The sequence below is a fragment of the Theropithecus gelada genome, chromosome 9 (assembly GCF_003255815.1).
Source record: "Theropithecus gelada isolate Dixy chromosome 9, Tgel_1.0, whole genome shotgun sequence".
Classification (NCBI taxonomy): Eukaryota; Metazoa; Chordata; class Mammalia; order Primates; family Cercopithecidae; genus Theropithecus; species Theropithecus gelada.
This window is the reverse complement of record NC_037677.1, coordinates 37,841,644-37,865,255: the sequence shown is the minus strand read 5'-3', so window position 1 is coordinate 37,865,255 and position 23,612 is coordinate 37,841,644. Positions and strand designations below refer to the sequence as shown.

Sequence of the window (23,612 nt, the reverse complement as noted above, 5' to 3'; positions counted from 1 at the left end):
TCATCCCTGATGGTAACTTATGTTGATTGCATGACTTTGCTATTGTAAACAGTGCTGTGACAAACATAGGAATGCAAGTGTCTTTTTGATACAATTATTTTATTTGTTTTCCTTTGATTAGATACCTAGTAGTGAGATTGGTGGATTGAATGGTAGTTCTATTTTTAATTATTTGAGAAATCAACATAATGTTTTCCATAAAGGATATACTAAATTGCATTCTCACCAACAATGTATATGCATTCATTTTTCTCTGTAACTTCATCAACATTTGTTCTTTTGGTCTTTTTAGTAATAGCCATTCTGACTAGTGCAAGATGGTATCTCATTGTAGTTTTAATTCGTATTTCACTGATGATTAGTGACGTTCAACATTTTTTCATTTTTTAATATTTTTATTTTTGTGGGTACATAGTATGTGTATATATTTATGGGTACATGGAATGTTTTGATACAAGCATGCAATGTGAAATAAGCATGTCATGGAAAATGGGGTATTCATCCCCTCAAACCTCTATCCTTTGAATTATAAACAGTCCAATCACACTATTTAAAAATGTACAATTAAGTTATTATTGGCTACAGTCATTCTATTGTGCTATCAAATAGTAAGTCTTACTCATTCTTTCTAACTATTATTCTGTACCCATTAACCATCCCCACAACCCCCACAACCCCCCATTACCCTTTCTAGCCTCTGGTAACCATCCTTCTACTCTCTATGTCCATGAGTTCAATTATTTTGATTTTTAAATCCTACAAATAAGTGAGAACATGCAAAATTTGTCTTTCTGTTCCTAGCTTATTTCACTTAAAATAGTGATCTTCAGTCTTACTCATGTTGTTGCAAATGACTGGATCTCACTCTTTTCGTGGCAGAATAGTATTCCATTGTGCATGTGTATGCACCACATTTTCTTTATGCATTAATCTGTTGATGGACATTTAGGTTGCTTCCAAATTTTCGCTATTGTAAACAGTGCTGCAACAAACAAAGAAATGCAGATATCTCTTTGATACACTGATTTTCTTTCTTTTGGGTCTATACCCAGCAGTGGAATTGTTGAATTATATGGTAGTTCAATTTTTAGTTTTTTGAGGAACCTTCAAACTCTTCTCCTCTCACCAACAGTGTAGAGGGTCCCCTTTTCACCACATCCTCACCAGCATTTGTTATCGCCTGTCTTTTTGGTATAAGCCATTTTAACCGGGGTGAGAGGATATGTCATTGTAGTTTTGATTTGCATTTCTCTGATTATCAGTGATGTTGAACATCTTTTCATATACCTGTTTGCCATTTGTATGTCTTCTTTTTAGAAATGCCTATTCAAATCTTTTGCTCATCTTTTGATCTGATTATTAGATTTTTTTTTACCTATAGAGTTGTTTGAACTCCTTATATATTCTGGTTATTACTCTTTTGTCAGATGAGTAGTTTGCAAATATTTTCTCCCATTGTGTGGGTTGTCTCTTCGCTTTGTTGATTGATTCCTTTGCTATACAAAAGCTTTTTACTTGAGGTAATCCCATTTGTCCATTTTTGCTTTGGTTGTTCGTGCTTGTGAGGTATTGGTCAAGAAATCTTTGCCCAGACCAATGTCCTGGAGGTTTTCCCAAATATTTTCTTGTAATAGGTGTATATTTTGAAGTCCTAGATTTAAGCCTTTAATACATTTTGGCTTGATTTTTGTATATGACAAGAGATAGGGGTCTAGATTCATTCTCCTGCATATGGATATCCAGTTTTTTCAGCACCATTTATTGAAGAGACTGTCTTTATGTTCTTGGCATCTTTGTCAAAAATGAGTTTACTGTGGGTGTGTGGATTTATTTGGGTTCTCTATTCTGTTCCATTGGTCTGTGTGTCTGTTTTTATGCCAGTACCATGCTGTTTTAGTTACTATAGCTCTGTAGTTTAATTTGAAGTCAGGTAATGTGATTTCTCCAGTTTTGTTTTTTTGGTTTAGGATAGCTTTGGCTATTCTGGGTCTTTTGTGGTTTCATATACATTTTAGAACAGTTTTTTCTATTTATATGAAGAATGTCATTGGTATTTATTTTGATAGGGATTGCATTTAATTTGTAGATTGCTTTGTGTAGTATGGACATTTTAACAAAATTGATTCTTCCAATCCATGAACTTGGAATATGTTTTTCATTTCCTAATGTCTTCAATTTCTTTCATCAGTGTTTTATAATATTCATTATAAAAATCTTTCACTTATTTGGTTAAATTAATTACTAGGTCTTTAATTTTATATGTGGCTATTATAAATGGGATTTAAATTTTTTCACATTGTTCACTTGGCATATAGAAATGTTACTGATTTTTGTATGTTGATTTTGTATTTTGTGACTTCACTGTATTTATCAGTTCTAATAGTTTTCTTGTGAAGTCTTGAGGTTTTTCCAAATATAAGATCATATTATCTACAAACAAGGATAATTTGACTTCTTCCTTTCCAATTTAGATATCCTTTATATATTTCTCTTGTCTGATTGCTCTAGCTTGGACTTCTAGTACTATGTTGAACAAGAGTGATGACAGTGGACATTCTTGTCATGTTTCAGATTTTAGAGAAAAGGCTTTCAGTTTTTCCCCATTCAGTATGATACAAACTGTGGGTCTGTCATATATGGTTTTTATTATGTTGATGTATATTCCATCTATCCAGTTTTTTAAGGGTTTTCATCATGAAGGGATATTTTATTTTATCAAATGCTTCTTCAGCATCAATTGAAATGATCATATGGTTTTATCCTTCATTCTGTTGATATAATGTATTACAGTGATTGATTTACCTATGTTGAACCATCTTTGCATCCCAGGGATAAATCCCACTAACTCATGATGGATGATCTTTCTAATGCATTGTTGATTTCATTTGCTAGTATTTTCTTGAGGATTTTTGCATTAATATTCATCAGAGATATTGGCCCATAGTTTTCTTCTTTTGATGTGTATTTGTCTGGTTTTGATATCATGGTAACACTAGCCTCATAGAATGATATTGGAAGTATTCCCTCCTCCTCTAATTTTCAGAACATTTTGATTAAGATTTGTATTCATTCTTCTTTAAATGTTTGGTAGAATTCAACAGTAAAGCCATTAGGTTCTGGGCTTTTCTTCACTGGGAGACTTTGTATTATCTCTTTGATCTCATTACTTGTTATTGATCTTTTCAGATTTTGTATTTCTTCCTGGTTCAATCTTAATAGGTTGTATGTATCTAGGAATTTGTCCATTTCTTCTATATCTTCCAATTTATTGGCCTGTAGTTGCTCATACTAGCTACTAATGATCCCTTGAATTTCTTCAGTAACAGTTTTAATGTCTCCTTTTTCATTTTTTATTTTATTTGGATCTTCTCCCTTTTTTTCTTAGTCTGGCTAAAGGTATGTCAATTTTGTTTACCTTTTCAAAAAAGCCAACTTTTTGTTTCACTGATCATTTGTATTGTTGTTTTCAGTTCAATTCCATTTATTTCTGCCCTGATCTTTATTATTTCTTTTCTTTTACTAATTTTGGGTTTGGTTTGCTCTTGCTTCTCTAGTTCTTTAAGATACATCATTAAAATGCTCATTTGAAGTTTTTCCTCTCTTTTGATATAGGCACTTACAGCTACAAAATTCCTAGTACTGCTTTTGCTGTATCCCATAGGTTTTGGTATGCTGTGTTTCCATTATTTTGTTTCAAGAAATTTTTCAACTTCTTCCTAATTTATTGATTGACTCACTGGTCATTTGGAAGTATATTGTTAAATTTCCACGCATTTTTTTATAGTTTCCAAAATTCCTCTTGTTATTAATTTTTAGTTTTATTCCATTGTGATCAAAGAAGGTACATAATATTGTTTCCCTTTATTCTGAATGTTTTAAGACTGTTCAGTGACCTAACATATGGTCTATCTGTAAAAATAATTCATGTGCTGAGGAAAAGAATGTGTATTCTGCAGCTCTTGAATGAAATGTTCCCTAAATATGTATTAGATCCATTTCATGTATAGTGAAGATTAAATCTGACGTTTGTTGATTTTCTGTCTGGAAGATCTTTGCAATACTAAAAGTGGGGTGTTGAAGTCTCCAGCTATTATTATATTGAAGTCCATCTCTCTCTTTCGCTCTAATAGTATTTCCTTTATGTATCTGAGTGCTCCTGTGTTGAGTGCATATATATTTTAAATTGTTATATCCTCTTGCTGAATTTACCCCTTTATCATTATATAGTGACTTTCTTTGTCCTTTCTTATATTTTTTGTCTTGAAATCTATCTTTTCTGATATAAATATAGTGACTCTTCCAATTTTTTTGGTTTCCATGGGTATGAAATATCTTTTCCTACCAGTTTATTTTCACTCGATGTGTGTCTTTATAGGTGAAGTGTGTTTTCTGTATGCTGAACAGATCAATTAATCTTACTTTTTCTTCCATTCAGAGAGTCTATGTCTTTTGATTGGGGAGTTTAGTCCATTTACATTCAATGTTATTATTTATGAGAACTTACTCCTGTCATTTTATTATTTGTATTCTAGTTGTGTTATGGTTTCTTTCTTCTTTCTTTCCTTCCTGTCTTCCTGTAGTCAAGGTAATTTTCTCTGGCATTATAATTTAGTTTATTTTTATTTTTTGTGTACTTATTGCATGTTTTTGGTTTGTGGCTACCACGGGGCTTGCAAATACAATCTTATAAACCATTACGTTAACCTGTTAACAACTTAATACTATTTGCATAAACAAAAAAGATGCCTTAATTTCATCCCTCTGCTTAACATTTTGTTGCTTCTATTTATATGTTATTATACTGTCCATGTCTTGAAAAGTTGTTGTAGTTATTATTATTGATTGGCTCATGATTTAGTCTTTCTGCTTAGGATAAGAATAGGTTATATACCACAGTTACAGTGTTATAATATTCTGTGTTTTACAGTGTACTTACTATTACCAGTGAGTTTTGTGCCTTCACGTGACTATTTTATTGCTCATTAATATCCTTTTCTTTCTGATTGAGTTACTCCCTTTAGCATTTCTTGTAGGACAAGTCTGGTATTGATGAAATCCCTCAGCTTTTGTTTATCTGGAAAAGCCTTTATTTCTCCTTCATGTTTGAAGGATACTTTCATCAGATATACTATTCTAGTGTAACACAGTTTTCCTTCAGCACTTTGAATATGTCGTGTCACTCTCTCAAGCCCTGTAAGGGTTCCACTAAAAGTCTGCTGCCAGATTTATTGGAATTCCATTGTATATTATTTGTTTCTTTTATCTAGCTGCTTTTAGGATCCTTTTTTTATCCTTGACTTTTGGGAGTTTGATTGTTAAATGCCTTAGGTAATCTTCTTTGGGTTAAATCTGCTTGGTGTTCCACAACCTTTTTGTACTTGGATATTGATATCTTTCTCTAGATTTGGGAAGATTTCTGTTATTATCCCTGTGAATAAACTTTCAACCCCTATCTCTTTCTCCGCACCCTCTTTAAGGCCAGTGACTCTTAGATTTGCCCTATTGAGGATATTTTCTAGATCTTGTAGGCATGCTTCATTGTTTTTTATTCCTTTTGTCAGCTCTATTTTCAAATAGACTGCCTTCAGTCTCACTAATTCTCTTTTGCTTGATGAGTTCTGCCATTAAAGTACTCCAATGCATTCTACAGTATGCTTATTGCATTTTTCATCTCTCAGAATTTCTGCTTGATTCTTTTTCATTAATCTCTTTGTTAAATTTATCTGACAGAATTCTGAATCCCTTCTTGGTGTTATATTGAATTTCTTTGAGTTTATTCAACATAGCTATTTCAAATTCTCTGTCTGAAAGGTCACATATCTTTATTTCTCCATGATTGGTCCATGGTGCCTTATTTACTTCATTTGGTTAGGTCATGTTTTCCTGAGTGGTGTTGATGATAGCAGATGTTCTTCAGTGTCTGGACATTGAAGACTTAGGTATTTATTGTAGTCTTCATTGTCTGGGTTATTTGTAGTTGTCCTTCTTGGGAAGGCTTTGCAGAGATTCGAAAGGACTTAGGTGTTGTAACGTAAGTTGTATCCACTTTGTATCCCCAAGCCAAGTAACATTGTGGTTCTTGCAGACTCATAGAAGTACTGCCTTTATCATCTTGGACAAGATCTGTGAGAATTCTCTGGATTACCAAGAAGGGACTCTTGTTTCTTCTCTTATTTTCTGTCAAACAAACATATTCTCTCTGTCTCTCTGTTGTGAACCACCTAAATCTGGGGGTAGAGTTACACGAGCATCCCTGCGGCCACCACCACTATGACTGCACTGGGTCAACCTGAAGCCAGTACAGCACTGAGTCTCACCCAAGACCTACTGTGACCACTCCTTGGCCCATGTTCTCTCAAAGCCTGTGGAGCTCTACGATTAGTATGTGGCAAAGCCAGCCAGGCCTGTGTTCCTCCCTTCAGAACAGTGAGGTCCCCCAGGACATGGGTGGGTCCAGAAGGACTGCCCAGGAGTCAGGGACTAGGGTCAAAAACCTTGGAAGTCTACCTGGTATTCCACTGTATTGCAGCTTAGCTGGCCCTCAAACTGAGATGCAATCCTTTCCACTCTTCCCTCACCTTTCCAAAGGCAGAGGAGCCTCACCTTGTAGACACAATAATCCCAGGTCACGAGGACTACTGCCAGACTATCACTGATGTTCCCTTAAGGCCCAAGGACTCTGAAGTCAGCTTGTGGTGAATGCTACCAGGCCCACAATTCACTCTTCAGGGCAGTGGGTTCCCCTTGGCCTAAGGCAGGTCTAAAAAATCCCATCCAAAAGTCAAGTCCTGGAATCCGGGATCCCAAGAGCCCACTTGATGCTTTGCCCCCTGTAACTATGCTGGGATCTAAGGTGCAAAAGAAAGTCCCCTTTACTTTTTCCTCTGCTTTCCTCAAGCAGAAGGAGTTTTGTCCCATAGCCACCACAGCTGGTAATGTACTGAGTCTCAGCTGAAGCCAGCAAGTCTCAGAGGTTCACTCAAGGCCCACAATGTAGTACCTGGGTATTGCTGCTGGTTATTCAAGGACCAAGGGCTCTTCCGTTAGCAGGTAATGAATGCTGCCAGGTCAGGTCTTTTCCTTCAAGGCAGTGGGTTCCCTTTTGGCCCAGGGTATGTTTAGAAATGTCTGGGAGCTAGGACCCGGAACAGGGCCTCATGATTCTGACTGGTGACCTATCCTGCTGTGGCTGAGCTGGCATCCAACATGCAAGACAAAGTCCTCCCCACTTTTCCCTCTCCTCTCCTCAAGGGGAAGGAAAGTGTCTTTTTTGGAGCCACAAGCTGTGTAGTTTGGGGTTAAGGGAGGGCTGATGCCAGCACTGCCTTGGCTGATCATTACCCACCCCTGCTGACAAGTAAAAAACCACCTACACAGAAGAAATGCCTTCATAAGAACCCAAAGTCAGGTGAACATGCATAGTACCTGGTTTTAACTTCGTACCTCTGAAAGAGGTACTGCAGAGATAGAAAAAAAACAGTCCTGAATCACTGACTCCACTCCCCCCACCCCCATTCCCAGTGGCAGCAGTGTGGTGCTAAGAGGATCTCTGGGTGCTGAGTGAGGGAGAACACAGCAATTGTGAGGCACTAAACTCAGTGCTGTCCTGTTAGAGCAGGAAGGAAAACCAGATAAAACTCAGCCAATGCCAACCCACAGAGGGAGCATTTAAACCAACCCTAGTCAGAGGGGACTCAGGGATCTGGGTAATGATCAGTGGAGCTTTCTATTCCACCACTTGGTACATCCCCCATTTCTTTATTTTCCTTGGCCGCTTACATGTCTTCTTTTGGAAAAATGTCTGTTCATCTGTTCATGTTCTTTACCCATTCTTTAATGAGTTTTTTCTTTCTTTTTTTTTTTTTTTTTTTTGAGACGTGGTCTCCTCTGCAGACCAGGCTAGAGTGCAGTGGTGTGAACACAGCTCATGCAGCCTCAACCTCCCAAGTTCAAGTGGTCTTCCCAACTCAGTCCCCTAAGTAGCTGGAACTATAGGCCTGTACTACCACACCAGACTAATTTTTGTATTTTTTATTTTTATTTTTTTGTAAAAATGTGGCTTTGCCATGTTGCCCAGGCTGGTCTCAAACTCTTGGGCTCAAGCAATCTGCCTGCCTTGGCCTCCCAATGTGCTAGGATTACAGGCATGAGCCACCATGCCTGGGCTATTTTCTTTCTTATTGAGTTGTTTGAATTTTTTTGTAGATTCTGAATATTAGTTCTTTGTCAAATGCATACTATGCAAATACTTTCTCTCATCCTGTGGATTGTCTGTTTACTCAGCTGATTATTTTGTTCACTGTGCAGAAACTTTAGTTTAATAAAGTTCCATTTGTCTGTTTTTGTTTCTGTTGTGTTTTCTTTTGAAGACTTAGTAAAATTTCTTTACCCAAGCCAATGTGCAGAAGAGTTTTTCCTAGTTTCTCTTTTATAATTTTATAGTTTTGGGTCTTATATTTAAGTCTTTAATCTCTCTTAATTTTTGTATATGGTAAGAAACAGGGATTTTAAAAATTTGTGTCATCTACAATTTCTTTCATCAGNTTTTCTGTTTTGTACCCTTGCCATTCTTTGATATTGCGGTGATGGCTTCATAGAATGAGTTAGAGAGGGTTCCCTCTTCCTCAGTTTGTTTTGTGCCTTTGCCATGCTTTGATATTAGGGTAATGATGGCTTCATAGGAATTGGAGCAATTTTAATAGAATTGGTATCAGTTATTCCTTGTATGTCTGGTAGAATTCAACTGTGGATCAGTCTGGTCGTGGACCTTTTTTCTTTTCTTTTCTTTTCTTTTCTTTTTTTTTATTAATTACTGATTCAATTTTACTACTTGTTATTGATCTGTTCAGGACTTCTATTTATTCTTGGTGCAATCTTGGGAGATTTATGTTTCCAATAATTTACACATTTCTTCTAGATTTCATAGTTTGTGTGCACAGAGATGCTCATAGTAGTCTCTGATGATCTTTTGTATTCCTGTGGAATCAGTTGTTTGTCATTATTATCATTTCTGACTGTGCTTATTTGAGCACATTGTTGCAGTGATTTGAGTCTCAGAGTTGGGGACCAAGCTGGGTGGAGCCAGGCCAGGCAGGACCATCCATACTCCTCCAGTGGCAGTCATAAGCACCAGCTCTTATGGGAACCCAGGGAGTAAGCACCCAGTGATGTGCCTGTGTGTGGAGCAGAGGAACCTCCACTGCCCTAAGCTCTCTGCATGGGAAGGGAGAGGCAGCCAGAACTCCTAATCTAGAAGAGTGGGTACTCCAAATGCCAGGAGATATGTCCAGGTGTAGAGTGAAGAGACCATCAAGTTGGCTGCACCAAGTTCTCTACTTAGAAAGGGAAGGGTGGCTTACGCTCTTAATCCAGGCAAGCGAGTACATAAAAATGCCTAGAAATGCCCCAGAAAGGAGCAGAGAAATCACTACTGCACAGGGAAAGGCAGGGGTAGCTCAGGCTCCTAATCCAAGGGAGTGGGTGCCCTGGGCATGGAGCAAAGAAAATGCTACAGCACCAAGATCTCTGCACAGAAAGCAAGGGGTGGTGCAGGCTCCTAATGCAGGTGAATAGGTGCATCAAATGCCTGAAAATATGCCTTAGTGTGGAGTGCAGGGAGCACTGCCATACGAAATTCTTCGCATAGGAAGGGAAGGGTGGCCCATGCTTCTAATTCAGGTGAGCAGGAATGGGATTCTCTCTACTACTCCTTGGAACTAGTAGGGCTCATTCTCCTGACTGACCAAGGGAACAGGTTGAGGCACCTAGCAACGACATATACAGAGCTGTCATCTCAGGTCTCAAAGGCATCCCTGGCTGTAAAGCTTCCTGCAGCTTCAGAAACTCTCCTTCTGCTCCAGTCCTGCAACAAGAAAGATCCCAATTTCAGTGCCTATCTCTGGAGTGCACTCCACATCCACTGCTTGCTGTGGGAACCCTTCACCCACTTCAAAGCAAGTGCTCTGAGGCCCAAGACAAATGCTCATGGTAGCCATCACAGCCAGATCACCAAACAATGATTGACTTTGTATGAGCCCAGTTTGAAAATGTTGCCCTCGTCTTGATCCCAAATACTCCCAGACTTTCAATGGGGATCTGTGATGGATTCATCCTAGGAGAAAGAGTAAACTGGAAATAGACCAGCCCTCACAATGAACAAAGCCTTGAACATCTAAATCCCTGGTTGGATAAAGAAGATATACCTTTAGCTTAACTGCCTGGCAGAAGCAAAAATAAATCCCCTCTGAAAGAAGATAAATTACCCAGAGACTCAAATTTTCTACACAGAATTTCATACACAATAGCTGACAGTTAATCAAAAACAACCAGAAGTAGACTTTTTTAATTACAAGAGAAAACAAACAATAGAGATAGAATGAAGAATATATCATTATTGCAGTTATTAGATATACCTTTAAAATAAATATGATTAATGTATTCAAAAGATTAAATAATGAAATGGAATGCAGAACTCAATGGATGAAATCAGCAGCATATTAGAAAAAGCTTAAAATAGAATTGGATATGTAGAATAAAATATTCAAACTAAAGATTAAAGTTTGAAGAAATAAAAATGAAAAATATAAAAAGAGTGTAAGATAATATGAGACACGGCAAAATGGTCTAACATATAGATTTTAAAAAGAGAGAGGAGAAAGAATGAGGCAGAAGAACCACTGTAAGAGAGGATGGCCAAGAATTTTCCAAAACTAAAATAAGGCAAAACAAATGACTAAGTTTGGACAGAAGGAAATGAAACATTTGAAACATTCAAAATTAGCAAATAAATAATTGTGTATTTTAAACATTCCAGAAATTCAGAAAAAAGTTCTCAAATTAACCTGTTTAGCAAGTTTTCTAGATACAACATCAGTATACAAAGATCAATTGGATTTCTATACATAAACAACAAATAATTAGAATCTTAATTTTTAGACCAATGAAGCAGAATAGAGAATCCAGAAATAAAGTGCAACCAACTGATCTTCGACAAACAAAAATATAAAGTGGGGACATGACACCCTATTCAACAAATTGTGCTGGGATAATTGGCAAGCCACATGTAGAAGAATGAAAAGTTGATTCTCATCTCTCACCTTATACAAAAACTAACTCAAGATGGATCAAATACTTAACTCTAAGACCTGAAACATAAAAATTCCAGAAAAATAGCATCAGAAGAAACCTTTCTAGGCATTGGCTTAGGCAAAGACTTCATGACAAAGAACCCAAAAGCAAATGCAACAAAAATAAGATAAACAGATGGGACTTAATTAAACTAAAAAGCTTCTGCACAGCAAAGGAAATAATCAGCAGCGTACAGCAATAACCACAGAGTGGGAGAGAATCTTCACAAACTATGCATCCAACAAAAGACTAATATCCAGAATCTACAAGGAACTCAAATCGACAAGAAACAATCCTATCAAAAAGTGGGCTAAGGACATGAATAGATAATTCTCAAAAGAAAATATACAAATGGCCAACAAACCTATGAAAATATGCTCCACACCACTAATTATCAGGAAAATGCAAATCAGAACCACAATGTGATACCATCTTACTTCTGCAAGAATAGCCATAATTTAAAAATAAAAAAAATCATAGATGTTGGTGTGGATGTGGTGAAAAGGGAACACTTTTACACTGCTGGTGGGATTGCAAACTAGTACAGCCATTACAGAAAATGGCGTGGAGAGTCCGTAAAGAACTAAAAGTTCTTTAAGTTCACTTGAGCTAAAAGTTCTTTAAGTTCACTTGAGCTAAAAGTTCTTTAACTTCATTTGAACTAAAAGTTAAGTTCATTTGATCCAGCAATCCCACTACTGGGTATCTACCCAGAGGGAAAGAAGTCATTATACAAAAAAAGACACTTGCATATGCATGTTTATGGCAGTACAATTTGCAACTGCAAAAATAGAAAACTGACCTAAATATCCATCAATCAATGAATGGATAAAGAAAATGTGGTGTATATATGCTGTGAAATATTACTCAGCCATTAAAAAGGAATGAAATAATGGCATTTGCAGCAACGTGGATGTAACTGGAGATCATTATTCTAAGTGAAGTAACTCAAGAATGGAAAACCAAACATCTTGTGTTCTCACTCATAAGTGGGAGCTTGGCTATGAGGATGCAAGGGCATAAGAATGATACAATGGGCCAGGTGCGGTGGCTCACGCCTGTAATCCCAGCACTTTGGGAGGCTGAGGTGGGCAGATCACGAGGTCAGGAGTTCAAGACCAGCCTGGCCAACATGGTGAAACCCCGTCTCTAATACAAAAGAAATTAGCCAGGCATGGTGGCGTGTGCCTATAGTTCCAGCTAATTGGGAGGCTGAGGCAGTAGAACCGCTAGAACCTGGGAGGTGGAGGGTGCAGTGAACCGAGGTTGCTCCACTGCACTCCAGCTTGTGCAACAGTATGAGACTTAAAAAAAAAAAAAAAAAGATACAGTGGACTTTGGGGACTCAGGGGAAATGGTGGGAAGGGATGAGGGATAAAAGACAACATACTGACTGGCCAAGATGTCCAACTAGAAACAGTGGCAGTCGGAGGCTCCCATCAAAAAGAACCATAATAAGTGCATTAATCTTTCACTGGCAACCAAGGTATCCAGGTTCTCTCATCAGAACTGACTAGGCAGCTGGTGTGATCCATGGAGAGAAAGGAAGAGCAAGCAGTGTGGTGCAGTGGCCCATCTGAGAGCCACATGGGTAGAGGAATCCCCACCCCTCAGCCAAGGGAGGCATCCTTCCCAGCTGGGGGGGGACCGTGATTTTTCCATGGAACTATGAAACCCACAGATTAGAGGATCCCACTCATGAACCCACACCACCGGGGCCTAGGGCCTTAACCCCAGAGCCATGCAGATTCTCAATAGCATCTCAGCTGGATTCTGCTTAAACCCATCAAGCCCCTGGGGAGGAGGGGTGACCAGCATCACAGCTGCAGCTGCCTGCTGTCTAAGCCATTTGAGCTTCTTGGGAAAGGGGCAGCAGCCAGTACTGGGACTCACAACTGCCTAACATGTCAAGTTCCCCGGGCAGGGGAAGTGTGGCATCCATCTCTATAGCTCCAGGTTGTGCTTTTCCCCTGCTGGAACCAGTAGGACTGGACAGCTTGGTCCCAAAAGGTGTCCCCAACAGCCCAACACACCAGCTGTGGAAGACTGCAGCCAGAGGATCTCTTCAGGCCTGACCCCGACTCATCCTTCCTCACTGGATGGGGCTTCCTGCAGGAAATCCAACAACTCTAACCAGAGGCTCAGGGACAGAACCCATATCTCTCTGGGCCTGAGCCTCTAGCGGGAGGGATAGCTGCAGTCTCTGTGAATCAGCAGACATAGCCTTTCCTCCTGATAGTTCTGAGGAATCCAGGAGCCCAGATGAGTGGGTTTCCCCCTAGCAAATCACACCCCTGCATCAAGGGTCAAAGTGCTTCATTAAATGGATCCTGTTCCCCATGCCACCCAACTGGGTGAGACCCTCCAACAGGGGTTGTCAGAAACCCTACACAGGAGCGATCCAACTGGCATCAGGTCAGTGCCCCTGCCAGAAGATGGAGCAGGCACCCATCTTTGCTGTTTTCTAGCCTCCTTGAGTGACATCTCCAGATGCAGAAGTGAACCAGATGAATAGGGTGTGAAATGGACCCCCAGCAAATGGCAGCAGCCCTACAGAAGAGGGACCTGACCATTGAAAGAAAAACAAACAAAAAGCAACAACAACAAAAAAGTCCTCACAAAAACGTCATCCAAGGGTCAGCAGCCTCAAAGATCGAAACTAGGCAAATTCAGAAAGATGAGCAAGAATCAATGACAAAATGCTGAAAACCCAAAAAGCCAGAGTGCCTCTTCTCCAAATGTTTGCAATGTCTCTCCAGCAAGGGCACAGCACTGCACGGAGGATGAGACAGACGAATTGACAGAAGTAGGCTTCAGAAGATGGGTAATAAAAAACTATGCTGAGCTAAAGAAGTATGTTCTAACCCAATGCAAAGAAGCTAAACACCTTGATAAAAGGTTAGAGGAACTGCTAACTAGAATAAACAGTTTAGAGAGGAACAGAAATGACCTAATGGAGCTGAAAAACAGCACAGGAACTTCGTGAAGCATACACAAGTATCAGTAACTAAATCAGCCAAGTGGAAGAAAGAATATCAGACTTTGAAGACCACTTTATTGAAATAAGGCATGCAAGCAAGGTTAGAGAAAAAAGAATGAAAAGTAACAAACAAAGCCTCCAGGAAACGGGACTTTGTGAAAAGATGGAACCGGTGATAGACTGGAATACCTGAAGGAGATGGAGCAAATAGAAACAAGCTGGAAAACACACTTCAGGATATTACCCAGGAGGATTTCCCCAACCTAGCAATACATGCCAACATGCAAATCCAGGAAAAGAGAGGGAACACCATTAAGACACTCCACAAGAAGACAAACCCCAAGATACATAATCATCAGATTCTCCAAGGTCAAAATAAGGGAAAAAGTGTTAAGGGCAGCCAGAGAGAAAGGCCAGGTCACCTACAAAGGGAAGCTAATCAGACTAAGAGTGAACCACTCAGCAGAAACTCTGCAAACCAGAACAGATTGAGGGCCAAATTCAACATTCTTAAAGAAAAGAATTTCCAACCCAGAATTTCATATCCAGCCAAAATAAGCTTCATAAGTGAAGGAGAAATAAAATCATTTCCACACAAGCAAATGTTGAGGAATTTTGTTACCACCAGGCCTACCTGAAAGAAGCACTAAATATGGGGGGAAAAACACACCAAAATATATTCTTTCAGTTAAGAGAAACAAATAAAGCATATTCAAATAGGAAGAGAGCAAGTCATATTGTTTCTGTCTGCAGATGACATGATTTTATATTTAGAAAACAACATCATCTCAGCCCAAAAACTCCTTAAGCTGATAAGCAACTTTAGCAAAGTATCAGGATACAAAATCAATGTGCAAATATTACAAGCTTTTCTTTACACCAAAAATAGACAAACAGAGAGCCAAATTATGAATAAATTCCCACTCACAATTATTACGAAGAGAATAAAATACCTTGGAATACAGATAACAAGGGATGTAAAGGACCCCTTCAAGGAGAACTACAAACCACGAGTCAAGGAAATAAGAGAGGACAGGAAAAAAAAAAAAAAAGGAAAAACATTCCATCCTCATGAATAAGAAGAATCCATATCATGAAAATGGTCATACTGCCCAAAGTAATTTATAAATTCAATGTTATTCCCATCATACTACTATTGACATTCTTCACAAAATTAGAAAAAAGCTAGTTTAAATTTCATATAGGATCAAAAAAGATCCCATATAGCCAAAACAATCCTAATCAGGAAGAACAAAGCTGGAGGCATCACGCTACCTGACTTTATACTACAAGGCTACAGTAACCACGACAACACAGTACTGGTTAAAAAAAAAAAAAAAATGGACATATAGACCAATGGAACAGAAAAGAGACCTCAGAAATAACACCATATCTACAACTATCTGTCCTTCAACAAACCTGCCGAAAACAAGCAATGGGGAAAGGATTCCCTATTTAATAAATGGTGCTGGGAAAACTGGCTAGCCATATGCAGAAAACTGAAACTGGACCCCTTCCTGACACCTTATACAAAAGTTAACTCAACATGGCTTAAATACTTAAATGTAAACCACAAACCACAAAAACCCTACAAGAAAACCTAAGCAATACCATTCAGGACATAGACATGGACAAAGACTTCATGACAAAAATGCCAAAAGCAATAGCAACAAAAGCCAAAATTGACAAATGGGATCTAATTAAACTAAAGAGCTTCTACACGGCAAAAGAAACTATCACTAGAGTGAATAGGCAACCTACAGAATGGTAGAAAATTTTTGCAGTCTACCCATCTGAGAAAGGTCTAGCATCCAGAATCTACATGAAACTTAAATAAATTTACAAGGAAAAAAAACAAGTATCAATAGCTGAATCAACCAAGTGGAAGAAAGAATATCAGAGTCTGAAGTGGTCAAAGTAGCAAAAGTGGGCAAAGGATATGAACAGACACTTCTCAAAAGAAGACTTTTACATGGCCAACAAACTTATGAAAAAAAGCTCAACATCACTGATCATTAGAGAACTGCAAATCAAAACCACAATCAGATACCATCTCACAGCAGTAAGAATGGTGATTATTAAAAAGTCAAGAAACAATAGATGCTGGCGAGGCTGTGGAGAAATGGGAATGCTTTTACACTGTTAGTGGGAATTTAAGTTAGTTCAACGATTGTAGAAGACAGTGTGGCAATTCCTCAAGGATCTAGAACCAGAAATACCATTTGACCCGGAAATCCAATTACTGGGTATATACCCAAAGGAATACAAATCATTTTATAAAGACACATGCACACATATGTTTACTGCAGCACTATTTACAATAGCAAAGTCATGGAACTAATCCAAATGCCCATCAATGATAGACTGGATAAAGAAAACGTGGTACATATATACCATGGAATACTATCTAGCCATAAAAAAGAAATGAGATCATGTCCTTTTCAGGGACATGGATGAAGCTGGAAGCCATCATCCTCAGCTAAGTAACACAGGAACAGAAAACCAAACACCACATGTTCTCACTCATAAATGGGAGTTGAACAATGAGAACACATGGACACAGGGAGGGGAATAACACACACCAGGGCCTGTTTGGGGGTAGGAGGTGAGGGGAAGAAACTTAGAGGATGGGTCAATAGGTGCAAAAAGTTTATTTAAAAGAAATGAAAGGTTATATATGCACTCACATATTTTAAAAAATAATGGAAAGAAAAAAAGAAAATTTCCCTCTCCAATTTTTTTTTAAAAGACTACATATTGGGTACTGTGTACACTGCTCAGCTGATGGGTGCACCAAAATCTCAGAAATCACTGCTAAAGGACTCAACCATGTAACCAAATACCACCTCTTCCCCCAAAGCCTATTGAAATAAAAATAAAAATTAAAAAAATACCAATACAATAGCACCAAAAATCATCAAATACCTTAAAAGAAATGATACACAAAATGAATGCACAGAAAACTGGAAAACATACAGAAAATTTTTAAAAGAGTTCCATACAAGGATATATTATGCTCATTTATTGAAAGATTAAATATTATGATGATGTCAGTTCTCCCCAAATTGATCTATATAGATTCAGTGTATTCCCAAACAAAATCTCATTGAGGAATTTGGGTGTGTGTGTGAAACATGACAAGCTGATTATAAACTTTATATTAAAACTTAAGTGTTTGAGAATAGCCAAGATAATTTAAAGAGAAACTAGAGTTGAAGGACTTATACCATGGGATATCAAGATGCATTACACATTAAGGTCATGCAGTAGTGACACGATGATAGACAGACAGAATGGAGCCAAGACATTGACCACACACAATTTATGATCTAGGTGACACTGCCAAGCAGTAAAGTAAGAGCAGTTTTTCTCTTAACGGTGCAGGATCAACTATACAGGTATATAAAAATATCTTGACCCCAACTTCATGCTGTATAACTCCAGCTGGATGGTAGATATAAGCATAAAGGGTAAAATAGTAAAGCTTCCAGAAGTAAATATAGGGGAATATCTTTATGGCTTGAGACAAGCAAACATTTCCTAAACAGGACCTCAAAATTAACTAACCATAAATGTAAAGATGATAAATTAAACTACATTGAAATTAGGGATTTCTGTTAGTTAAAACACAAATGCAAATGGAGAAGTTTAGCCATGAGATAGGAGAAGATATTGTAAGACATGCACCATTTTAAAAAGATTAGTGCTCAGAACTTTAAAATGCCTACAAGTGACAAAGAAAAAGATAACTCAATATATAAGCAGGCAAGAGACTTATCTGAATAAGCATTTCAGAAAAGAAGACATCCAAATAGCCAGTAAATACACACATGATCTTATTAATCAACAACAAAAAATGAAAATTAAAGTTACAATGTGATATTATCACCAAACCTATGAGGATGACTGAAAGGAAAAATTTTAACAATATCAATTGTTTGGAGGACATAGAGCAATGAAAATGTTAGCATACTATTGGTAGGAGTGAAAACTGGTACAGCCACTTTGGATAACTGTTTAGCCCCACTGCTAAAGTTGAACATAAGCATGCCAAGTAAATCCACTAGTTATATACCAAACAGCAGTTATACAAATACATGCCAAAATTCATGTACAAGAATGCCCATAACTTCATTATTCATCATGGCCCCAAACTGGAAACACCACAAATGCCCATCAACAGCAGAATGGATTTAAAAAAAATGATGCATTCATAAGATACACTAGTATATAGCAGGTTCAGCAAATTATTTCTGTTAAAGGCCCAATAGTAAATATTTTAGACTTTGAGCACCATATAGTCTCTGTTGCAACTTTTCAACTCTGCTGTGGTAGGGTGAAAACAGTCATAGATATGTAAACAAATGAGCCAATGTGAATGGCTGTATCTCAAGAAAACTTTGTTTGCTAGCCTCTGCCATGTAGCAATGGAAATGAACAAACTATTGCTACATGAAAGAACATGGATGAATCTTAAAATGTCATGTGAAGCAAAAGAAGGCAGACACAAAAGAATATATTCTGAAAGGTAGAGGAGGAGACTGGGAGAGGCTTTAAGGAGGCTTCCAGGATGCTGCTAATACTCTATTTAATAACGTAAGTGGTAGCCTGGTGTGTTCCTTTTGTGGTCATTCACCGAGCTGTTGAATATGATTCGTGCACATTTATACTCTCATATATCTTTCGATAAACAATTTTATGAGACAATAGTTAAAAGTACTAAAAGATGACTCAAGGATAATCTAGAGATGCTTTGCTTTGAAAAAAGCAAAGAAGGTAGCCAGATAACATCAGAAAATGTATTTTCATAATGCATGTTGCAGTAACTTTAATTTTTATTGTGTGCATAGGATATTTGGCAAAATCTGGTGGTCATTTACTGCTTAGAGTTGAAATTAAAGTCATGCTTGATGGTGAGTATTGAGGTTATAACAAAATCTTTATGCATAAATCTAAGTACATTTACTATTTGTGATTCTAGTCACATATGATTTCTGTTAGGGTGCCAGGCCAGATAGGAAGAGGGTGGTAGTAGTGGTTGGATAATTATGGAAGAATCAATGAAAGGACTGGGCTAAGAGGTATGTATTTTTTTCTCTTTCTATTCTATTTCCTCTTACTCTCTTTCCCTGTTTCAGTCACTCCATGTATTCCACTGATTGTCTGAGAACTGTCATCCTAGAGCCGTTGGGAACTTCGGAAAGTTGAAAACTCATTTACTCATTCATCTAACAAATGTTTTTTAGCATCTCTTATATTTATGTGACAGCACTATTTACTGCTAGCGACAGAGTTGCAAATAAAGCAGTCTCTTCCCTCAGAGAATTCACATTTTAGTAGATAGTATTGTACAATACATTTGCAGAGGAGGGAATTAAAAAAGGGTAATATTAGTCTATCAAAATGTTTGGGTCTTAGGAATCTCCCTTAGCCTCTGTCTGTTGTCCCATCAGGGTCAGAATTACAAACAGTGAGTTATAAAAACAAGTTGGCGGCCGGGCGCGGTGGCTCACGCCTGTAATCCCAGCACTTTGGGAGGCCGAGGCGGGCGGATCCCGAGGTCAGGAGATCGAGACCATCCTGGCTAACACGGTGAAACTCCGTCTCTACTAAAAATGCAAAAAATTAGCCGGGCGAGGCGGCGGGCGCCTGTAGTCCCGGCTACTTGGGAGGCTGAGGCAGGAGAATGGCGTGAACCCGGGAGGCGGAGCTTGCAGTGAGCCGAGATCGCGCCACTGCACTCCAGCCTGGGTGACTAAGCGAGACTCTGTCTCAAAAAAAAAAAAAAAAGAAAAAGTTGGCTGCCTTCCTTCCTCTTTCTTTCTTACTAGACTATTTTTTTTAGAACAGTTTCAGGTTCACAGCAATATTGAGCTGCAGGTACAGAGATTTCCCAAGTACCTTCTCTCCTCACCAATGCTTAGCCTCCCCCATTATCGACATCCCCCACCAGAGTGGTACATTTATTATAATTCACGGACCTACATTTATACGTCATTACCTTCCTTCCTTATTCATTCATTCATCCATTCATTCATTCACTCACTCACTCATTCATTCAACACATATTTGACTACCTGCTAAATGCCAAACACTAGAATTTTCCATCTTTCTTACAGTCATTTTCTTCTTTCACTCCCCTCTCTCCTACTCCTTCTCATCTCTCTGTTTTCTAAATCTCCCCCCTTTGTTTCTATTTCTTTTATCAAGAAATAAAATAGTAATTTCTCACAGTCCACTATCTGGATATAATGGTATTAGCATTTTGTATAATGATATTAGCATTTTGGTCTATGTATTATCCCGGGTTTTTTTCTTTTTTCTTTTTTTTTTTTTTTTGAGACGGAGTCTCCCTCTGTCACCCAGCTGAGTGCAGTGGCGTGATCTCTGCTCAGTGAAAGCTCCACCTCCCAGGTTCCAGCAATTCTGTTGCCTCAGCCTCCAGAGTAACTGGTACTACAGGTGTGGGCCACCACGCCTGGCTAATTTTTTGTATTTTTAGTAGGGACAGGGTTCACCGTGTTAGCCAGGATGGTCTTGATCTCCTGACCTCAAGATCCGCCTGCCTTGGTCTCCCAAAGTGCTGGGATTACAGGCATGAGCCACCATGCCCTGCCTATCCAGGATATTTTTAAAGAATAAAAGCTATTATATATTTTTAACTATCATAACTGTTTTATAACTTTTTTCACTTAGCTGTATAATATAAACATCTTTCTATGCCAAGAAATAGGGGCCTACAATATGTTAATACATATGTAGTATTTCATTTTATATTCCTAACTTTTAAGCAGTTCCCTATTAATGAACATTTAGACTGATTTTAACTTTTTCATTATGACCAATATGAACCTCTTCCTCAATATACAAATACCTGTTTATGTTATCTAGAAAAATGCTCAACACATAAAAGGTCCTCGGTAATTTTTAGTGAATATTCCCATTTTTCTTTTAATGGGGTCTGGTGGGGATAGATGATAAAACTTCCTGAATGCTATCAAAGTTACAAAATGCAGAGGGAATGAAGAGGAGAGATGGAGAGAAGGGGGCACTCTGTGAAAGGTGGCAGGGCTGTTTAGAATTAAAGTTTCATGGCCTCTAAGAAAGAGATAACTTGAACTAAAGTCTCTTCTGATATTACAGCTATTGAACAACTGCTCCGAGATGAAGACCCTGTGACCAAAGAGTTGGCTGAAATAACCTACGATATTTTTAAGAAAATAGCCCATAAACTGACCTCTGCAACTCTTAATCAACACTTCCAAAAATTGCTTAAATTCTTCTACATCAAAAAATTGAGCCCTCTTTACAATTATAACTCACTCAAGGACCAGATAGACAGCCCCACAGACAGTAAAGATATGAAGAATGATAAGACCTTATAGAAGAGAATGATGATGATATTCATCATTCATAAACAATGGGAAGTCAACAATGTCTTGGAGCTGACCTTAGAAGAAGAATGATTTTTCTTTCCCTCCTGACAACTTGAGTCTGTTTGTAGATGCTTTTCTGAAAAATGCTGGAAGCTTTTACTGTTTCTTCTTAATTCTCTATTCAAATATAGAAATCTGAGAGACCTGGTGTCTCTCTCTGACAGTGATCAGAAGCCCTATTTCCTCAAAACCACTAATAATTGAAAATAACATAAGCAAAGTGTTTGATGAGAAGCTTTTGGAACTTGATTCAGTCCATAAGCATCTACTGAGCACCTTCTAAGTGCCAGATACTGTGTTAGGCAGTGGAGACATTTGGATGATATAGACAAGGTTCCTGACCTCAGGATGGGCACAGTCTAGTGACACATAGTGTGGTCATTTCTATCCTGCTGGGAGAAATATTGCCTAGGGCAGTGTTAACAAAAAAGATGTGGAACTTGAAAAAGGGGAGAAGGAAATATATTCTGGGTACAGGTATTGAGCAATAAGAGTGTAGGGGAAAGTGGAGGAGTTTGTGGGTACAACTATGAGGAGGAAAGAAGAATGAGAAGAGCTGAAACCCAAGCGAAGACTACTTTATGCTAATTGGTTTGAGCTTTTTAAAAGAAAGATTGGACAGTCCATCATAGTCAGTGCTCCCATTGCCATCAGAATTATAAAACCTCATCAATGATCTTGCTCAACTTAAGGCTAAGGCTTATCCTTCACTCCTCCTACCTTACCTTCTCTGGATCCCCATATCCCCACCTGAGCATAAGCCATTCTAGCCACAGTAAACTACTTGTAATAAGATGAAAGCACTTTTTCTCTGTTGATTCAGATGTAGTGGCATCTGAATTTGTAATGTGTCAACTTCCAGTTCAAGTATGTTTTCCTTTCTTTGCTGGGTCACTTCTCTAGTATTGTATGGCAGCCATTCCAGCTTCCCCTACATTCTCCTTCAGCTTCTCTGACTTCTGGGCCAGGTGAGTTTAGTTTTATTGACAAAGGATTCCAGCTTCTCCTGCAGAATACCCACATCATCAACATCAATATTGGAAGCAGTAAGAGATGGACACAGTTTTGAGCTTGTGGGTTCTACTTTGTCCTTGCTCTTCCCATTTCACATACACCTTCCCTCCCAACTGCCTGCCCTGCATATTTCAAGTTCCAGGATCAGATGTGAAAATGATAGACTTCAGAGACTAGACTACTTATCCTGCTCCCACAATTTCATATGGTCAAATCCCCAGTTCTGCTTCTCTAGTTGAATCCTGATGGATGTATCTGGGATCCATTTTCTTTCCCTCTTTGATCAAGTTGGGTGGGTGTTGGTCCTATATTTTGCCTTAACACCCTATGATTATACCTTTCATCGTTTTTAATCACACTGTAATAAAATTATCTATTTCCTTCTCCTTCTGCCTCATAAAATGGAAGTTTCATGAAAGCAACTGTCATGTCTTACACTTGGTTGTGTGCTCTTGGGCTCAATGCCTGGCACTTGTAAATGCTCAATGAATACTTGCCAAATGAATGAAATGTTAACAAGACATATTACCTTCACACTTCAGTAAAAGTTTTTACATATTTATGAAATGTGGAGTAATAAAAAATGACTAGAAATAAAGAATACATAATTTTAATTTATACCTTAACCTGTATTATATTATATATCCAGGTGTCCCAGATCTCACACCTTTCAAAATTAGGGCAAATTTTCATTCCCACATAATGAACTAGCAGAATACCTAAAGAGGTAGGCTGAATAATGACCTCCCCCAAAATATCCACTTCCTAATCCGTGAAATCTGCAGATATTTTGCTTTATGCGGCAAAAGGAACTTAACAGATGTGATTAAGAATCTTGAGATGGGGAGATTATTTTGGATTATCTAGGTGGGCCCAATGTAATCATAGATTCTTTATAAGAGGAATATGGGAGGTCAGTGAGAAAGGGGATTCATGAAGATGCTACACTTCTTTCTGAAGGTGGAGGTAGGGTCCATGAGCCAAAAAATGCAAGGAATACAGGTCTAGGAGCTGAAAAAGGCAAGGAAATAGATTTCTATAGAATTTCCAGTGAG

General features: G+C 38.2%; 1 protein-coding gene across 1 annotated transcript in view; it reads left to right on the top strand.

Moving 5' to 3' along the window:
- The window catches only part of MROH9 (maestro heat like repeat family member 9), a 146,913-nt gene extending 125,421 nt beyond the window's left edge, over positions 1–21,492 (top strand). Inside the window, exons 21-22 of the mRNA XM_025397421.1 lie at positions 18,958–19,020; positions 21,251–21,492. Of these exons, the coding sequence (XP_025253206.1) occupies positions 18,958–19,020; positions 21,251–21,492 (305 nt within the window). The remainder of the gene's footprint in view (positions 1–18,957; positions 19,021–21,250) is intronic.
- Positions 21,493–23,612: the final 2,120 nt, after the last annotated feature.